Source organism: Dendronephthya gigantea, unplaced genomic scaffold (assembly GCF_004324835.1).
Source record: "Dendronephthya gigantea isolate DGI-Jeju-01 unplaced genomic scaffold, DenGig_1.0 000163F, whole genome shotgun sequence".
Lineage (NCBI taxonomy): Eukaryota > Metazoa > Cnidaria > Anthozoa > Malacalcyonacea > Nephtheidae > Dendronephthya > Dendronephthya gigantea.
In genome coordinates, this window is record NW_021163173.1 from 419,521 (window position 1) to 439,842 (window position 20,322).

General features: G+C 36.4%; 2 protein-coding genes across 2 annotated transcripts; both read left to right on the forward strand.

The window, feature by feature from the left end:
- The first annotated feature begins 1,608 nt into the window (after window positions 1–1,608).
- Window positions 1,609–17,989, forward strand: LOC114537724 (protein CASC1-like). Its single transcript, XM_028558819.1, has 21 exons — window positions 1,609–1,801; window positions 3,418–3,517; window positions 4,621–4,712; window positions 5,460–5,564; window positions 6,319–6,459; window positions 7,087–7,161; window positions 7,407–7,472; window positions 7,973–8,076; window positions 8,569–8,773; window positions 9,601–9,714; window positions 9,812–9,965; window positions 11,324–11,524; window positions 12,009–12,183; window positions 12,537–12,643; window positions 14,474–14,529; window positions 14,867–14,977; window positions 15,350–15,442; window positions 15,827–15,898; window positions 15,971–16,120; window positions 16,344–16,445; window positions 17,746–17,989. The coding sequence occupies exons 1-21, from the start codon at window positions 1,799–1,801 to the stop codon at window positions 17,881–17,883; spliced, it is 2,364 nt and encodes a 787-aa protein (XP_028414620.1). The 5' UTR covers window positions 1,609–1,798; the 3' UTR covers window positions 17,884–17,989.
- A 1,385-nt stretch (window positions 17,990–19,374) lies between these two features.
- Window positions 19,375–20,304, forward strand: LOC114537739. Its single transcript, XM_028558830.1, has one exon. The coding sequence runs from the start codon at window positions 19,375–19,377 to the stop codon at window positions 20,302–20,304; it is 930 nt and encodes a 309-aa protein (XP_028414631.1).
- Window positions 20,305–20,322: the final 18 nt, after the last annotated feature.

The window sequence follows — 20,322 nt, forward strand, 5'->3', positions numbered from 1 at the left end:
TAACCACATAACCATATTACCACATAACCATATAACCACTAACCACATAACCATATAACCATATAACCACTAACCACATAACCATATAACCAAATAACCACATAACCATCTAACCATCTAACCACATAACCACATAACCACATAACCATATAACCATATAACCATATAACCACATAACCATATAACCATATAACCATATAACCACTAACCACATAACCATGTAACCATATTACCACTAACCACATAACCACATAACCATGTAACCATATAACCATATAACCATATAACCATATAACCATATAACCATATAACCATATAATATATATGTATATATATTGTGTTTACAATAAAATTCATATAATTTATGCTAATATATGTAATGTATATAACCACATAACCACATAACCATATAACCACATAACCATATTACCACATAACCATATAACCACTAACCACATAACCATATAACCACATAACCATATAACCATATAACCATATAACCATATAACCACTAACCACATAACCATATAACCATATTACCACTAACCACATAACCATGTAACCATATAACCACATAACCATATAACCACATAACCATATTACCACATAACCATATAACCACTAACCACATAACCATATAACCACATAACCATATAACCATATAACCATATTACCACTAACCACATAACCATGTAACCATATAACCACATAACCATATAACCACATAACCATATTACCACATAACCATATAACCACTAACCACATACCATATAACCATATAACCACTAACCACATAACCATATAACCAAATAACCACATAACCATCTAACCATCTAACCACATAACCACATAACCACATAACCATATAACCATATAACCATATAACCACATAACCATATAACCATATAACCATATAACCACTAACCACATAACCATGTAACCATATTACCACTAACCACATAACCACATAACCATGTAACCATATAACCACATAACCATATAACCACATAACCATATTACCACATAACCATATAACCACTAACCACATAACCATATAACCACATAACCATATAACCATATAACCATATTACCACTAACCACATAACCATGTAACCATATAACCACATAACCATATAACCACATAACCATATTACCACATAACCATATAACCACTAACCACATAACCATATAACCATATAACCACTAACCACATAACCATATAACCAAATAACCACATAACCATCTAACCATCTAACCACATAACCACATAACCACATAACCATATAACCATATAACCATATAACCACATAACCATATAACCATATAACCATATAACCACTAACCACATAACCATGTAACCATATTACCACTAACCACATAACCACAACCATGTAACCATATAACCATATAACCATATAACCATATAATATATATGTATATATATTGTGTATACAATAAAATTCATATAATTTATGCTAATATATGTAATGTATATTTCGAACCCTCGTAACATGAAAATATAACCGGATACATGTACGCTGGCGGATCTATTTTTAATGATCAGGGTCCAGTCTCTCCTTCGCGGTTCTATCGTGTTTCCATGGCAACTCCTCTCGAGCTGCTGCTAAATGTTTTCAAAATATTTGGTTTATATTGGTAGAAATTCATCTTTTTTATCGTATTTAGATATTTTGTGAACTTTAAGTTTGATTAAAGATAATTTACATGAAATTCTTTACATCGTCTACTATCACACAGCTGTTCGCTTTACTGTTAAGTACAGTACATCGATGAAAACATGGTAAGTCAATGTACTATGCGAGTTCTTTATGACTTTCTAGTTTCTAATGTTTTAAATGCTTTCCATATCTTTTAAGCCTGGTTTGTGTGAACATATATGCCGAACATTGAGTAGGGCTACTAAGATTATTTTTTTAACCGTATTAGAAATTAAACTAGGACCTATCACCCGGCCTGTGCCCTGACTTCCCTCTGTATGCTTGCCTTGTCTGCAGGAAGTTAGGAACTACAGTTGCTATAGTTGGCAAGAAAGGGAAGGAGTTGGTTTTTTCCACCAATCTTTGCCAATACTATTGTTGCAAATATCTAAGTCATTATAAATGTTGCTGAAGAGAGGCGGCACAAAGGTTCAATCTTCATGTGCTACAGTATTTGTGACTTGTGAGAATAGACTTAATGCATAATGATGTAAACAAGCTGTGACATCTGCAGAGATATCTGGTCTTAGTAACGGCAATTAGGAAATTCAAAATTCCTACTGTGACTATACTATAAGACCAGAAAATTTTCCTTGGGGGTGTGCAGCTTGTCACATCATTATGCATAATTGTGTTGTGTTATTTATGTCATCAATTAAGAGATTCTGTTTAAGATCAAGCTTTGATCCTGCATGCCTAGGATCCTAAAAAGATCTTTAGGAACTTATAAGATCTTGCCTAGAAGAAAGATTCTTATAAGTCTAAAAGAATATTTAGGAATTTATAAGATCCTGTCTAGGATCCTAGCTAATTAAGAAACTTGTAGGATCCTATAGGAATCTTTAAAATCCTACTTAAGATCCCATGTAAGGTTCTTTTTCGATCTTATAGGATCCTATAGGATCTTAATGTAAGATCCTATAAGATCTTATAGGATCCTATATATATAGGATTGTATTGTAAGATCTTATGCAAGATCTTATGTAAGATCCTAACTAGGATCTCTAGCAGGGTAAGGTCTATTCGAGAGGAATTGTGTTATACTGTCTTAAGTGATACTAGAGTTTCTTTTGTTGCTATCAAAAGATCATCTTCAGAGCCATCAGAGGAATATGATATGCCCTGTTTGTATATGCAGGCAGTGGGGATTAAGGGTCTTGTCCACTCATCGTAAAATCAACTCGCTGCGAGTGTTTGCATCTAATTAAAATACTATCAAGCTTTGTGATTGGACAAAATTACCTGCCTTTGATACATAGTTCTAATGGAGCATTATCATGCACAAATATGTGCTTTAGATGTGACAAAATCTGCTGGGATCATTTAGAATTACCTAATTAATGGTAGTCAGCTTTAATTATAAATGTGAATCTTCAAATCCCTCCAAATGTATAGTCTTGGGCACAATGTCTTTGATTAAATGTCAGTATTCCTAAATTGGAGGCTTTATTTAATGTTTATTAACTCAAAATCTGTTGCTTTATTGCTTTTCAAGCATTTCTACATCACTGTTGAAAAAATCACTATATCTTTGCAGGCAGCTAGTGGATAGCGCTATATCCAGCCTTCGTACTGTCAGCCTCTACAATCTGTTTGTGTTGTTGACATTGAGATTTTTACTGTCACTGGTGATATAGATTGTATTAGTTATTTTTGCAAGAGTTGAACATTCATTTCTTCCAAATTTTCATTTATGCAGCCCCCAAAGAAAGGTGGTAAGGCAAAATCTCCAAAGTTAAGTAAAGCTGAAAAAGAGAAACTAAAGAAAGAAGAGGCAGAACGAAAAGCTAAAGAAGAAGGTAAATAAATACTAATGGTATTTAAATACTAATGGTATTTATTATTATTAATAACTTATAGTACGTCACCGTATATATATGTACTAGCTGCATTATAATTAAGAAATGTTCACTATCACTATATGAATAAATTAACCCGATGACTGGGATATAGCATTATAGATAGTTGATATGTACATTTTTCTTAACTGCTCCAGTCTTGAATGTTAGTTCATATGTGTATGATTTCCACAAGAGATTAAGCTTTAAACCCTTTAGAGATATACAGTAGCGTAGCCAGCCTGACGATTTGTCCCACTATGCTAATATTCTGGTGATCAATGATTGTGAAACAATAAATTTCTAATGAAATAAATAATAATGTAAATCAAAATTAACATAGTTTAAATTTCAAAGGTGTCAGCTTTTTTTTACTCACCCTGTATGTAGTAATTTAACAATGTTAATGAGCTTAAAGCAGACATGCAAAACAGAAATCTTTTGGTTCATGCACAAATTGAAGAAGCTAAAAACAATATTATTAAAATCAATGAGAACATCCAATTGAGATTTCTAATCAGTGCTGTGGAAGTGTGTGGGGAGAGGGGGCTTTGGGCAATGACCTATTTTCTGACAAATCGACGAAAACACTGAACGGTCTTCGAGAGTTAGTATATATAGACAAGAGCACACTTAAAACTCTTTGTTACAACGGGTAAAAGCCTCATTAAAAATAGAAAACAATGTGTTCACTCTTCAAGACTATGCACAAATTCCATTATAGGTGAACAACGTCAACAACAGTATCGCTAGACCGCTTAATTGGGGGGGGAGGTGTACATTATTCAATTTATATTCATGTCATAGGAACAATAGCGTACAAAAGAAATCAGTCGGACATGGGAATAAGCAACAACCCCTTCCCCAATTATGCTTGTAACTACGGCCCTGTGTTGACCTTCACAAACTGTGTCGTTGACAGTTGACAAAGTAATACTGACAAAAGCCCTGATTTGTTTCAATTAATCTGTCTATTTTAGGCAGCTGTCATACCACGTAATCATTTGATGCATGCATTTAAGATGCTTTAAGACGTTATACCATACTAATGCTTTATGTTTTAGAGGAAGCTCGACTTCAAGCAGAACAAGAACAGAGAGAAAGAGAAGAGAGAGAGCAACTTGAAAGAGAGGAAAAAGAAAGATTAGCTCAACAGGTTGGAATTAAAATGATTGTAGCTGTACTACATACACATTGGCGTCAATCGAATGTTAAATGAGGGGGCCATATTCATATATTCTGCTGTGCCTGGTGTTTTTTTTTTGTTTTTTTTTATTATTTTTCGTCATCGCAAGTGTCTTTTGGCGCGAGATATACTTGTATTTGAAAACTACAATGCTCATTTGTACCCAGGACTTCACTGGATGCGACGCTCATTGAAGAGCGTATGTGACCGTATTTATATACGTCAAAGTTTTGTCTCCCAAGTGTTGTGGTGCACTACTCGCTCGCATGTTACGGAAATTCCTCAAATAAACCGTTCTTTTGATGCTGTTCGATTAAGTTTAGATTTAATCGGTGTAAGAATATATTTAATACATGGAGATTCTGGTTCTATTTTAATACTATCGCTGAACTTCTATACTTTTTTAAAGTACGATGTGCTTCTGAATGTCGAACAACATTTAGCGGGTTCACAACACTTCTATACTTTAAAACACGGTGCATGTGTTGTCTGAATATCAAGCAACATTTAGGTTCGCAAGGCTTCTAAATCAATGAGTATAAACTGTAGTGTTTATGTTCAGAAGCTTTATATTGAAGACTGGGACGTGCAGCACGCTGGAGTTAACGCCAGAACAGGCGCATCTTGTTTCTTTTGAAAAGAATATAAGAACTCAAAATAGCAGGTAATAATTGAAATATAAAAACTGTGAACGCTATATTTTTACTATCCTTGCAGGAGAGAGAAGCGCACGAAGCTGAGGTGGATGAATTAAATGGATTGCTTGAAGATAAATACAGCCAAGTTAAGAACACCGATGAAAGGAACAGGGAAAATGCAAAGGTAAGTAGATGAACATAATCCAGCTTCTATAAAATACGCCGTACCAGTGAAACAGTACCAATTAGGCAAGTTAAAATTGGTTATCCTTAGATTCATTTATTGGCAAATTTTTAATTGACTAAAAATAACTTACTAAAAACGTGGTTGAAGCAACCAATTTTTTTATTGTATTTACCAGTGTTGATAAAAAAAGATGTATCTGAGACAACCAATTTTAAACTAGCTGTTTTAAAAATTCGCAATGCTTCGCATATATAAGAGAAAACATACTCCGAAAATAAATAGAGTCGAAATATCACCTTGAATATTGTGTCTTGTTTTTTAACAACTCATATCTTGAGTTTACAAGATGTTTATTTTCGGAGTGTATTTTCTCTTATATTCCGCAAAATTATCTGCTGGAAAAGGTTATATAAAGGTTACGCATATATAGACTGCAAGTTTCTCTGTGGCCACGTTACCACGCAGCCGGGTATAACCGGCAGATCTTCATCCACTTTTTAGTCGGGGTTTTGGATCAGTATATCTATATCTATTTGTTACCATGCACAGGCCCGAGAAACATACTCGGTTGGATAACCACAGAATAATTTCAAATGAAATCGTCTTCTAAATTAAACGTTAGCCAACTGTCAATATCACTAACCAAGAACTTATCGTTATATGATTTCAATTAAAAATGTATTGTTTGATTGCATGAGTACTATATGTATATCTAGTTCAAGTTTCAAGATATGTGTTCTCTGTATCTTAGTGGTCAAGATATATGTTATGTGATGGTAGTCCAGACCCAAAGATTACCAAAGAAATTAACACCTATATCAATCTTTGGCGCGAGGATACTGATAGCAGGCCAGTTCATAAGACCATTCAAGAGTGCCATGATGCTTTGAAGGTAAGCTGTAGTGTGACGTTTTCAATACCATACCATACTACACCATACCACACCATACCATACCATACCACACCATACCATACTATTTACACCATACCATACCATACCATACTACACCATACCATACCACACCATACCATACCATACTATTTATACCATACCATACTATCCTAGCCTCTCCTGCAATCTGATTGGCTGTAGCGGGCGGGCGGAATTTTACGATATCTGACGACGGTCCCGAATCCTATATTTTGTGCTCGAGCGAAAGCGTATTTGTTTTGTTTTTCTAAAGATTTATTCTCAAACTTGGCTTTTGATTTTTTTATTTTAAAATATATGCACCAAATGATTATCACGATAAATTGAAGTGAATTTTAGTAAATTAAACGAATGAGGTTTTGATTGTTTTTGTTTTTGTCGCCACTGCTGAGTCTGACTACACAATTATAATACGACCGAACGCCCCTTTTGTGTAAAAAAAGAAATTCGTTATTTACCGTTTTGGACGGTCCGGATAGAAAAATATTTCCCGTCGGTCTTAAAAACGTCCCTTCGCCTGCGGCCTCAGGTCGTTTTTAATACCTCAGGAAAATATTTTTCTATATTGATTTTGTGTCTTTTGTGCAGTTAATTGACGAGTTGCAATACTTTCTTGGCGATGAACCTGGTTTGTCTGAAGAAGATGTGGAAAAACACAACGAGGTTTGCAAGTGTACCATAATGCCTGGAGTGTTTTCGTTTTGTGCAAAAAGTATTGTTTAAGAAAGACTTAGTGAAGTATTTTTAGTTGATTTCACATACCAAAAATCATGACTCGAAATAGAATGTGTTGTGCTTGTTAGTTTTGAATTTGCCTTTAACACTGCATTAATTTTTGGCATTCATACTTCTATTCAGATGATTTAACAACCAGTCAGAATTACCAACGAGTGTTTACTTCTCTTTAGTCAATTAGTCACCTTCAAAGTCTAATTCGTGTGAAGTTGGACGAAGCGACCATGCACGTTCTCAAGGTATGCATACGTGTAGCTATTGAATTTGTGACAAAGCGTAGTGCAATCGTTGACCTGTACATATGCCGTGAAACTCTATCTCCGGTTGTGTTGAGTTGCGCCATTGATGTAATATTTACACTACAGCGTGTACCAAAAATAACTACAAAATTGCCCAATGCAATATTTTTTTGAACTTTGGTTACGAACTGCAGTTGGATTTTACGTCCGGGAGGTGTTGTTCTCTAAAAAAACGTGTTCCACGCAACAAAATGCAGGGTTTAAAACATACACATTAAAGTAACAGGATGCAAGTTTGGAAAATTTGATTTCGCGACGCAACTTCTAAAACGTGAACTTATTTATTTTCACAGCGTTTGCCATGCATATTTGATACTTTGCACGAATTTGCGTGAAATTATTATCATGTTAAATGACACTTGGCCGTGTTAAATGAAATCCTTCATTCGTTATTTAATTTATTTCCGTTATAAATCAACACGTATTCTCTCTATTTCCAGTGTCCCGATGAGTATATCGACCCTGACACGCAAAATATTCAATTCGAGTTGACGTCACGTTTTATTACGTTGAATATTTGGGGAAATATCTCCAGGAACCCACGGTTTGTATTCGCATGTTTACACAACTTCGGAGTAATGTGGTATAAAAACTGCCTACAATAGACAAAAAAACATTTTTCGACGTTTCGATCGAAAACGTCAAGAGAGTTAGTTTGAAAACAAATATTATAATCCCATAGAATTAAGAACGATTGTTTTATTACTTTTATATACAGCTATTTCAGTTAAAGTTGTACTCTTAAAACTCTAAACAATAAACTCTGAGCACACAAGGAGTATCAGGTTTGCATCACGAGGTATCTATATACTGTTGGTTAAGACTATGAGGCTTAATAATTATACTGTTGAACTAACTAAAGGCTTTAAGTATGTAGTAGCCCGACATTTTGAGAGGACGACCTTAATTGAAATAGCTGTATAATTAATTTATTTCATCTAAAGGTCTTTTTTCCTCTTCAATCACACAGCTGAGAAACGATTTCTTTGTTTCAAAGACATAGCACTTACCTGTTATTTCATATATCATTGTATAGACTGAAATCATTAACCTTTGAAAAGAAAGGCATCACGTTAGACATTCCAAAACCTCTGTCTGTGGGCAACGTTGCTGTTAGATGTATATTTACAAACTACGATCATTTTTCCGAGAAATCACGTCTGTTCTATCCAAGACCGAAGATTGTCCCCCCTGTCGTGGTTCAACCACAACAACCTCCTGTCGAGATCAACACAGAAATGGTATTTGTTTTCTCGTATTATTGTTGAATTTGTGATTACACCAACTACAGTACAACAAAATATATCTACACACCACACTACACTACACTACACTACACTACACTACACTACACTACACTACACCACGCCACGCCACGCCACACCACACCACATCACATCACACCACACCACACTACACTACACTACACTAAACTACACTGCACTGCACTGCACTGCACTGTACCGCACCACATAACACCACATCACATCACATAACACCACACCACACCACACCACACCAGACCACAACACCACATTACACCACACCAGACCACAACACCACATCACACCACACTACACTACACTATACTACACTACACTACACTACACTGCACTGCACTGCACTGTACCGCACCACATAACACCACATCACACCACACCAGACCACAACACCACATCACACCACACCAGACCACAACACCATATCACACCACACCAGACCACAACACCACATCACACCACACCAGACCACAACACCATATCACATCACACCACACCAGACCACAACACCACATCACACCACACCAGACCACAACACCACATCGCATCACACCACACCACACCAGACCACAACACCACATCGCATCACACCACACCAGACCACAACACCACATCGCATCACACCACACCAGACCACAACACCACATCGCATCACACCACACCACACCAGACCACAACACCACATCGCATCACACCACACCAGACCACAACACCACATCACACCATAATCCACAACACCATGCATGCACACAAACACGTCATGTTTTTTTTCATTTTGATTTACGCAGGTTGATAATGATTCGAAGGAAAATGAGATTGACGAAAATACTTTACCTGCACCGGAACCGAGCAGTGCTGCCCTAACACCCAAACCACCGTCTTCTTCACGCAGCCGTAAAAAGGTGATAGAAGTATTCTGTATATTTTGAAATGTTCATTCTGAGAACGTATACCTGTATCAGGATTGAATTTTTTTATTCTTTGTCACTCACATTTCAGAGCTCCACAACAAAAAGGGCAACCTCCCGTCTCTCGGCCTCTGTTTCAACATCCGGTCGAAAAAGTCGGAATAAAAGTGCCCGTAAAACACCTGTTCCTACTGCGAGCGTCACCGAAACGGATAAAACAGAAGAAACAACCGAACAAGACACAGGTAACATGATCGTTATTTCCTTCCCTCTGGAACTTCTGGTGTGCTGAGTTTGTGGTTGTGCAGTATTAGATTTTGGGGTTTTTTTGGATAACCTTACGTCCTTAACTGATTTAGCTTCAGGACCGTAGCTACAAACCCGCTTTATGCTGTATACTATATTCAATATTCATGTTTACATATCATAGGAACAATAGCGTACAAAAGAAATCAGTCAGTCATAAGACGAATGTATAAATATGCACGCCCGCCCCTAATTAAGTTTCTTGCTACGGCCCTATTTAGCTTAGGGCCTTCCCCCTGAAAAAGGTTGAGGAATGGTCCTTAAACCTCACTTATTCATTATACCCAGTGCGCTGCTGGGCTGATGCTTGATCAACTTGTTTTTGTATTCATACAACATAATTCAATCCCACCATTGCCCGCGATTTTCAATATTCTGCTATTATACATCTACTAGAAATACATTGCATGCAAAGTCCCCTCGCCTGAAGCAATAAACTTATATTTCCATCACTGAAATTCTATAATACTCGTTTCTGCTGAATGATCGAAGCCGTATAAGTAAAATCCTATATCTTGGTACAATTATATAGTCGACTCTCGAGCTATCACATTCAACTATAATCGTAATTCATTATAAATTGTGCTACGAATAGTTTTAAATACTACAATTTTTAGCGAAATTTCAATTGCTTTTTAAACAGATTGACCTTTAAAAATAAATGCTTTCCCAATCAAAATCATTTTAACGAAATTGACGAATAAATTCAAAGAGGTGTCGTACGTTTGTTGATAAATCTACAAGTTAAACTTTAATAATACGAAATACTTGCATGCTTTAAAATACAAAATCTACCTATTTACCTGTTCAAAAACACTCCAAAAATGCTTTAAAATCGTAGATTTTTCACCATCTATTTGAATCAAAGTTTTATTATCCGAGAGCATCATCTACTTTACATTTTAATCATTTTTACGAGTGAATTTTTCCGTATATTTTCAAAACCATCCAAATGAAAAAGATATTTTTAAAAGTTTTATAATTCAAAATATCAGTTATGCTGACGCGAACCAAAATTTTAATTTAGCCAATCGCACGCTTGGAAACGTTTGCTGGTTACCAGTTTTAACTCGTCTTAAACTCACGCATGCGCATAACTTACAAAAACGCCCAACGTCCATGACATAATGGCGGACAACTTTCATTTCGCATTTGCATTCCCGGGCGTAATCAAAATCTCCGGGCGGAATTAGTACCCTCGCCCGGTGCTTCGCACCGGCTCGGGGATTAGAAGCAAAATTCAACCGACGTGATTTCCAGTGATTTGCATGGATAACCTATTGTTGGTAATTTGTAGATGATCAAAAAACAGCCGAGGAAGATCCAGCCACTGATCCGGCGAAACCAGGCACAGCTGGTGATGTTGAATTCGATGAAGATGACGATGACGATGTTGTTGATTTGAGAGCATTTAGCACAGCCGACAAAGTCATTTATATTGAGCTCTTTGAATTACCTCCTCAACCAAAAACCGTTAAGAATTGGGTCATACAGCACAGTGAGTTATATGAAAATTTGCTGTCGATGTTCGTGGAAGTAATTTATTTTCGTTACGAATTATGACGCCAGTTACAAAGGCTCGATACAGTCTTGCTAATGGATGACTTGCGCTTTGGACTAATGTTTGATTGAAGTAATCAGAAGAAAGTAAAATTAGTGTAAATGCAAAGTTTAGTTGCAATAGTTTTCAAAATGCGAAAAAAAAGTCATGCGAAGTTGGCAATTTTTTTATCTTTTATTACGTGCGGAAATGATTAAGTACTTTCGGCGGTAATACAAAAGTATGCAAAATTTGCAAACTTCGCGTGGCTGTATTTTTAGTACTTAGCTAACAACATTTCGACGCCAAACCTAGCAGTTTTACTAATTTTGGTATGCTCTTTCAAGAGATATTCTTTTCATTGCCAAGATGAAACCAGTCTATAAGGTGCTTCAGAATTAATTGTTGAACGTAGCAAATTTTGTTTGTAATTTTTATTTAGTTGCTGCTCCTGAGCTGGTCCCAATTCCTTATGTTTTTGAGTCCAAGAAGAGCGAGGATGTGACGTCATCAGAAAATGATCTTCCCAACAATGAAGATTCAGAACAGACCGCTGATGATCAAACACAGGCTCAGAAGGCAAACGCGGGAAATGCGCCGATACATGTAACATTAAGGTGTGGATTTTTTATGAAAGTCATATAGTTGATTTAACTTGCAACATTCAGTTATTGAATGATTTGAAATAACTACCAAATCAGACCTCCTAGTCCTACACGCCTAAAAACGCTCAGGTTGATGCAAGTTGATATGAACAGGATGGAGCAATGTTGTGCTGCCGACATTGCTCAGAGTTGTTATCAACATTGAACAATATTGTTGAAATTGAATCGGGTGTAACAATATTGTTCAATATTGATAACAACTCTGAACAATGTGGGCAGCACAACATTGCTGCATCCTGTTTGTATCAACTTGCATCAACCTGAGCGTTTTTAGGCGTGTAACGGAACATTACATATTTGTTCAGATTACCAGCGGATGTATCATATTTCGAACAACCTCAAGTAGCAAGATGGGAGGCCAGTAAGAACCATTGGAGACTGGATGGTCTTAGTGACATTCAGTTTAATGACCGTAAGTTTAATTATATAAATCGTTGCTACGCTCCACTTGAACTAATGTCTGTCTGTTAACCCTTGCAAATATTACTTCAATCATAATCTTAGATTTAAAGTGCCCATGTCATAAAATTGGAATTTATCTCATTAGAATTGCCGTGAAACGTAGATTATGAAAATAGTAATCACATTTGAAATTGAGTTTGTTTTCGCGGAGAAATAAAGCGATAAAGTTTGAAAATTTCAAATTTTAACGGCAAAAGTTTTTGAAATCCGCGACTGTCGGAAACTGGTAACTAACACGTCACAATAGGAACTCGCATATTGCGCCTTTAGATAAATAATAGTATGTAGTACAAGAGAAGCGATTTTATGCCAGCTAAATTCGGTCATTAAACGTGGCAGAAATATGTCTTCATCAAGTTTAGCTATTGAGAAGTTACCAAAGGAATGACACCGATCAGAATGTTTTCCTGCCAATGCAATGCCAAGAAAAAACAAAAGTTAAGACCACGAACGCGGCTCAATGTCAGCCTTGTCAGGCAGTAAGAACACTTCGGACCATACATTAACGAACCAGATGCCGATGATAAGCTGAAAAGCTATCGCGAAATGGAGCAATCGTGCAACGATCATGGCATCGAAACTACAACGAAGACTTGATCGTAGGCGTCAGTAAATAGCAAATGTTTTCTTATTATCTTGATTGCGCGACTTGCTTTCCGTGACCCCAGAACATAATATCATTACGCTAGATATACAGTATTCAAATTACAAATAGATTCTATGGTAGTAATCTGGCAATTGTACTTAACTTAATTCTAAAGTTTCGTCCTAGTTGATCGTCATTCGTAATTGCGCACATACAGTTCACCCGGGTGTAGATAAAAGGCGGACGCGGACCCCCAATACATTTTACTGCCCTATATAAATATTTATAATAGCATTATGATGAGGTTTTCCTGTGGCTCATGAGTGCCGGTATTTCTACAATGTGTTTATGTGTAGTTAAGTCACGCATGCCTGTGTGATTCTCTGGTTTATTTTCATTACAAATCAACTGAGCTAGAGTATGAGTGCATGGAGTTCCCATGCGCTTTCAAAAAAAATAGTTCAATGAGAGACTTATCAATATTAACTGAGAAATCTAACACGTCTCGCGCAAAAGAAACATATCAAATCATGTGTATATATAACCCAGTACATTTCGCTTTTATTATGGCATCTTTTTTACCAACATTCTTTAGCTGTCTTTACTAAAATCTGCGCACTCGCATCTTTTGAGACGTTATTTACTTCGGTAAATCCTTTATCTGTTAACTTAAACACTGCCTAACGTGTTTACAACACAGTGAATCAATTGGTCATGACTCATGGCGTATTTGCAATTATTGCACGACTGTTGCTAGGAACGTACAATTATTAAAGCCATTTCACAACACATTTTGATAATATATGAGTCACTTTATACAGAATTGTCTGTTAAGTAAGAACAACCACTTTTTTGCGCAGTTAGCCTCTACTTATTACTCTATGCAATAGAGTTACTAAATTGTCGCGTCGAACGAGTTCCTATTGTGACGTCAAACACCTTGTTTCGCACCAGTCTCATTTGCGCGGTTTTCAGAGTTTTCATTCCACCAAAATCAATGTTTAGATGGCAATAACTCGAAAAATAAAAATCCAATTTCAGTTTTGATTTAGAACTTACTAACTCATTTCAAACAAAGATTCTAAAAATCTAAATTCCAATTTTATGACATGGGCACTTTAAGGAACATTCAGCACCTGTTGGATTTGTAGTTCGAATCAATAATAAACTTTTGATTTTTCTATTTTCTTCAAGAGACCAACATGTTGCGTTTCAAAACAAACCGTTTTGCACCTATCGCTATATTTCAGGTACAGTACTTTTGTTGCAATATTAGCAAATTTTCCGCCGACTACATTAAAACCCTAATCTTAACTTAGCACCTCTCATTTTAGCTTAGTAATTAAATTTAGTTCGATCCAATCAGGTCGAATTAAGAATCAGGGCCGTAGCTAGACCGCTTAATTGAAGGGGGGTGCATGTTCATATATTTATGTTTACATACCGTAGGTACAATGAATAGCTTTTCATAGAAATCAGTCGGGCATAGGACGAATATATGAATATGGACTCCCATCCTCAATTAATATTCCAGCTACCGCCCTGCACAGAGCTTATGGCTAGCCGTATGTGGTACCTTTAATATAGGATTTGTATTTGAACATGCCATTTCAATCTTGGGAAATCCGTCCACATGGTCTCAATAGTTGCATCTTCACTATCGTGGCTGCTGCTATTGATCTGGAAATTGAAGTCAAGGTAAAAAGAACTACTACTACTCGTTCACTAATTTGTCCCATCTTGAGCTTCGAATAAGCAATAGAAGCTGTGTTGTAGAACTAAATTTACCGAAGAGGGGCTCTCCTGGGGAGGGTGAAGCAGTGAAATCGTAAAAAAGTTGTGACGGCATAAAGTTAACCACTCATGACTGGGATGAATCAGAGATGATAGATCATAACTCATAATTAATGTTAGAAACTTTATTGTTATACATTTTTTAATAGGATCAAATTAATATTGCTGGAATAGTCTACTATAATATGCACACTGTAGTCAAATTTTGGTTAATAGTGTTTAAAGACTTCGTTTTTTCTCTCGTTCCATGCATTCATATTGCATTTTTGTGCACAGGATTCGTATTGTTGTGTGGCTCATGCCGAGGACTCCGTACAACGTTTACGACATTTGCGTGGTAAATGGATGAACCCCAAAGATCTCATAAAGGTATATCGTAAATAAATCTTTCAAACAAGAATACCAGTTTAATTAGAAAATGATCAATGGATACTTACACTTTGAGTGAGTTTTCCACCGATATGACATGTATACGATACGTGCATTGGCGTATTCCTTTATTTAAAGTCCCTTGTTCTAGGCACCCTGGTCGATGCGGTCACGTCATACTTTATACAATGTATACATAAATTAGTATGACGTAACCGTATTGACCGCGCTGCCTATGTTTCTACCCGACTGTTTAGGAGAGAAAGGTTCGATACGATTCTGCCTAATTTTTGTCCGTTGTTCAAGTTTTAAATACATTTTAAAAAGTTAAAAAGTTTAAAGAAACAATTGACGTACGTTTGAAATCTGTCTATTTTGTTTCAGAGATTGAAGGCTTCAGGCGTGAATGTGTTTCCTGCAGTTGACGCCGAAAAATATGTTAGCTTGAACATCAAGGTATACGACCTTTTGGGGCCAATCTCAATCTCGTGCTAGTGGTCAACTTTTGACACGTTTTCCAAATATTAGGAATCGACGCTTGAAAAGAATATTTATGAACAGATATCTCTGACTGCATCAGCTTTTGCATATTCCTGGAGTCGTTGGAATTCGGATTGTGGAAAAGAGAAGATCATAGTTCAGGCAACGGAACAGGAGGCCGATGAACCACCGTTGGAGGTGAGTGCAAAGAGTTTGTTATTTCTAGACCCATTGTTGATATATGCCACACTCTTCATGAGTACGAGAGAGAATCTCGCACCCTAAACCATGCTCATTTTATTCAGAGCCTGCTTCATAACAATTTGTATCGTTCATAAAGATACAGTAATAGATTTATTTAACGGCAGGTAAAGTGTTGCAGCTAGTATACGTGGTTAAGACGATTTTCTTCTATCTTTAGGAGGATTGGTTTATCTACATGGCGAGTAATGAAAATTCATGTAAATTGAAATTGAGTGAATTTGATGAGACGTTTTCTGATGACGTCGCTGAAAATACAAAGGTACAAAATATAAATTTTGTGAAAAATTTAAAGAATTACATGGGATTATCATCCTTAACCAATAAAATGAGGAATTTGTTGGAGGGAAATTTAAATTAGCTTGTAGGTACACCACTTAAGTTTTTAATACTGCAAAGCTTTCGGTTCGTTAACCCGGGCTTTCATCAGTGCAATATGAAGGCCCGGGTTAACGAACCGAAAGCTTCGCAGTATTAATAAAATACTTACGTGGTGTATCTTACTTATTGATGTCACCATTAGAAATTTACTACTTTAAAGGAAAATGTGAACTTCTCGGGTAGTGTCGCAGCTCCTCTCAAGAATGATTTTCATTGGCTGAACTTTACAATACATTTCTGTTTCAACCAATAGCATAGCTTCGTTCTTTAGAAAGCATAGAAAAGCATTATCCAATTGGACGAAAGCTTCCGAGCACTGCAACATGTCCCAACTTCTCTACTTCTCTCTTGTTCCCCTTAATGGCTTTTGCTCGACTGAAATGTGAACTTGTTTAGGAGATAGGTATCTTAAAAACCTGAGAACTTATAGCAATTTTGCTGTTATTCACAATGAACGATAATGGTTATTTGTTGTGAAGTTCATGAATAATTAACGAGGTTTATACCCAACCAAATTTCGTGAATTAGGTCACATGCACACCCTGTATACCCCATATACAAATTAGTTTAAATAGATATGCTAATCAGTTACAAACACTATACAGGGTGAGTAAAAAAAAACTGACACCTTTGAAATTCAAATAAGCCGCGAACTTATAACTGGAATTTGATGATTCCCATTGTGTACAATCAACAAGACGTGGTTAATTAATGCGAAAGTGTTTAAACCAATTGAAGTAATTCCACGTTCTTTTTTATTACAGAGCTTAGAATGCATTTTAACTCCCAAAGGGAACAAACTTTACGTTCTACTTAATTAATAGTTCACTTATTTGATATGCTTCGTATACCCATAAGATATTTTAGGCAACTTCCGTCTCATTACAGCCGATTACAGACACATTGCAGCTAATTTGAATTTCAAAGGTGTCAGTTTTTTTTGACTCACCCTGTAGTAGTTGTATTAGAAAAATACAAATGAATTTGCATATCTATTCAAATCTTATTTATTACAAATTCCTTTCACAACTTGTTTGTTGCATATTCAATACAACACGGCTGCGAGTGTTGTAAACATTGCGAATCAAAAACTCTCCTACAGCTATGTATATAGTCTACTGTGATCTGTAATGCAATGTTTTACAAACTTCTGTTCATTTGTTCCGATTCTATCTATATAGCTCCATGCTGATCTTTATCATATGGTTATGGATGGTGCCTCGCAGTCCGCAGTTAGTAAAGTGAAAGGAACATCATTTCAGTTCTTCAACTGCGTATCACAACTACTTAATGCTACTAAAGTACTTACATACTCTTGACAATTTCACATAAATATGTTTAAAATTGTTGTAAAGTTTTATCTTCTCTGTAAATATTGTCCAAAGGCTTTGCCAACAAATTTGATAAAATAAAATAGTTAGATCAACATGCAGAATCTCATTTTACCACTGTGTAACATTTTCGTCAAGAGGCTAACCCGAGATATCCGGAAAGCTCAGGCATTTTCAGTTAGGATCCAAGGTTAATTCATATTCTAAAATATCAATGCTTGTGATGATTGGGCAATTCTGCTTGCATTGATTTTATAACCTTTCATCCGCTACACTACGCAATGGAAGGCAACATTGTCCAAGTCTGCGTAGTTTTCGAAAGAACAGAGCAGTTATATGCATATAGTTATATAAATTTGTTAAGTTGCTTGTAGAAAGACGATGTTTTCCACATTAAAGTTTGTTTGGTTTTGACGTCTGCCTGGAGAAAGTGCATGGTATTAACCTTCATGCAGGGGCCGCCGTAACCTTTTTATTTTGGTGTATTTAACAACTATAAACACAATCATTGATTATACAACTTTCTTGATCTGAATAATGGGTTAATCTTCTTCTCTTCATGCAGACAGCCTGGGAGAAACAAACAACTAAAATGTTCTTTTCCAATCACGTATGTTACTCGACATGCAACAACCTTAGTCCCCTCGCTTTAAACTCACCAACATTTTGTGAAATTCAACACAAATTTCCTGAAAAGCAGCGTTTATTCTTCTGGTATCATGTATATGTACATATCGTAAAAACGCTTTTGAACTGTATACAAATGATGCATGACTATAGTTTGAAACGATATATTTTCAATTAAAAAATTATAAACTTTTTATTCGATTATTTTTACCAAATTAATTATTTTTATCAATAAACGTTTTGATATAGATTTAGACAAATATGTTAGCGATAACAAATTTATTAAAGAACGACGTTTCGAAGTCATCTTGACCTCATTTTCAAGTTCAAATGATTGCAGAAAACGGTTGACTTAATTATAAATAGCGTTTACATATTGCGCAAGCAAACTAATTTGTCATTATGTCAGTTAAACGTTCTTAGGCCTCTAATTATATATAATTAGTATAATTTTAACATGCAAATTGTCTGATAAACAACAAACAAACAAACAACAAAGCAACATTACAACAAACAAGTATGCTAACAGAAATTGTTAGTTAAATAGTTTCGAGCATATCGAGTCCGATTGTTTGTTCAAACTAGGCTTAAGCTCTTTGATAAATAGCATTTCATAGAGTAGGCATTCAAATTTCCCCCGACATTTTCTCAACACTTTGAAGCTTTTCTCGATGTTCTTTGTGTCCTCGCCGTGCTGTTCTGTCATATGTTCTCCGATAACTGACGACTTGTGTTCATCAATGCGTTGGTGTAAGTGTCGGCAAGTGTAACCGACATAATCTGCGTCGCACAGATCACATTTAAAATGATAAACAACGCATTGCTGATTCACAAGAGGCGGCTTTGTTTCTGATGCCTTCTCTATACCACCGGTTTGTTGATGACTCAATCACATCGCAAAGCAGCACTGCCTCCGCAGAAGCATTCCTTTCCACCCTCAACAGTCTGCATCCATCCCTTCAATTCACCATGGAACTAGAGGTCGATGGTATATTACCTTACTTGGGCACGACACTTATAAATAAGAACGGTCGGTTTGAAACGAAAGTCTATATCAAGCCAACGAACACCGGCCTTATGCTCCACTATGATAGTCATGTAGACGTGAAGTATAAGAAATCGCTCGTCCTGACCATGCTCAATCGTGCCTTCCGTTTATCATCGTCATGGAAGTTCTTCACCGAAGAATGTGAACGCATAAAGAAAACCTTCACTCGTCTGCGGTATCCTATATCCTTGCTTGAAAACATCATAACGAAGTTCATTGCCCAGCAACGCGAGAGCGACGATCGTCTCGCCGAGGAAAGAATCACCAAACCAGATGTTGTGCGCGTTATACTGCCATTTAAAGACCAGAAATCGGCAGACTCGGTGAGACGGCAACTTCGTAATCTCGGCAAGACCATCGGTAAACAAATACAGCCAGTCTACACAAGCAGGAAGATCGCCGCAGATTTTCCAGCCGCAGAAACAAAGCCGCCTCTTGTGAATCAGCAATGCGTTGTTTATCATTTTAAATGTGATCTGTGCGACGCAGATTATGTCGGTTACACTTGCCGACACTTACACCAACGCATTGATGAACACAAGTCGTCAGTTATCGGAGAACATATGACAGAACAGCACGGCGAGGACACAAAGAACATCGAGAAAAGCTTCAAAGTGTTGAGAAAATGTCGGGGGAAATTTGAATGCCTACTCTATGAAATGCTATTTATCAAAGAGCTTAAGCCTAGTTTGAACAAACAATCGGACTCGATATGCTCGAAACTATTTAACTAACAATTTCTGTTAGCATAC

Bases quoted from the DNA above. Each gene is read 5' to 3' on its own strand.
- LOC114537724 (XM_028558819.1), top strand. The intron at 6,460-7,086 runs GTAAGCTGTAGT...TCTTTTGTGCAG, and splicing joins AGTGCCATGATGCTTTGAAG to TTAATTGACGAGTTGCAATA. The intron at 16,121-16,343 runs GTGAGTGCAAAG...TTCTATCTTTAG, and splicing joins CCGATGAACCACCGTTGGAG to GAGGATTGGTTTATCTACAT.
- LOC114537739 (XM_028558830.1), top strand. From the start codon at position 19,375: ATGCCTTCTCTATACCACCGGTTTGTTGATGACTCAATCACATCGCAA.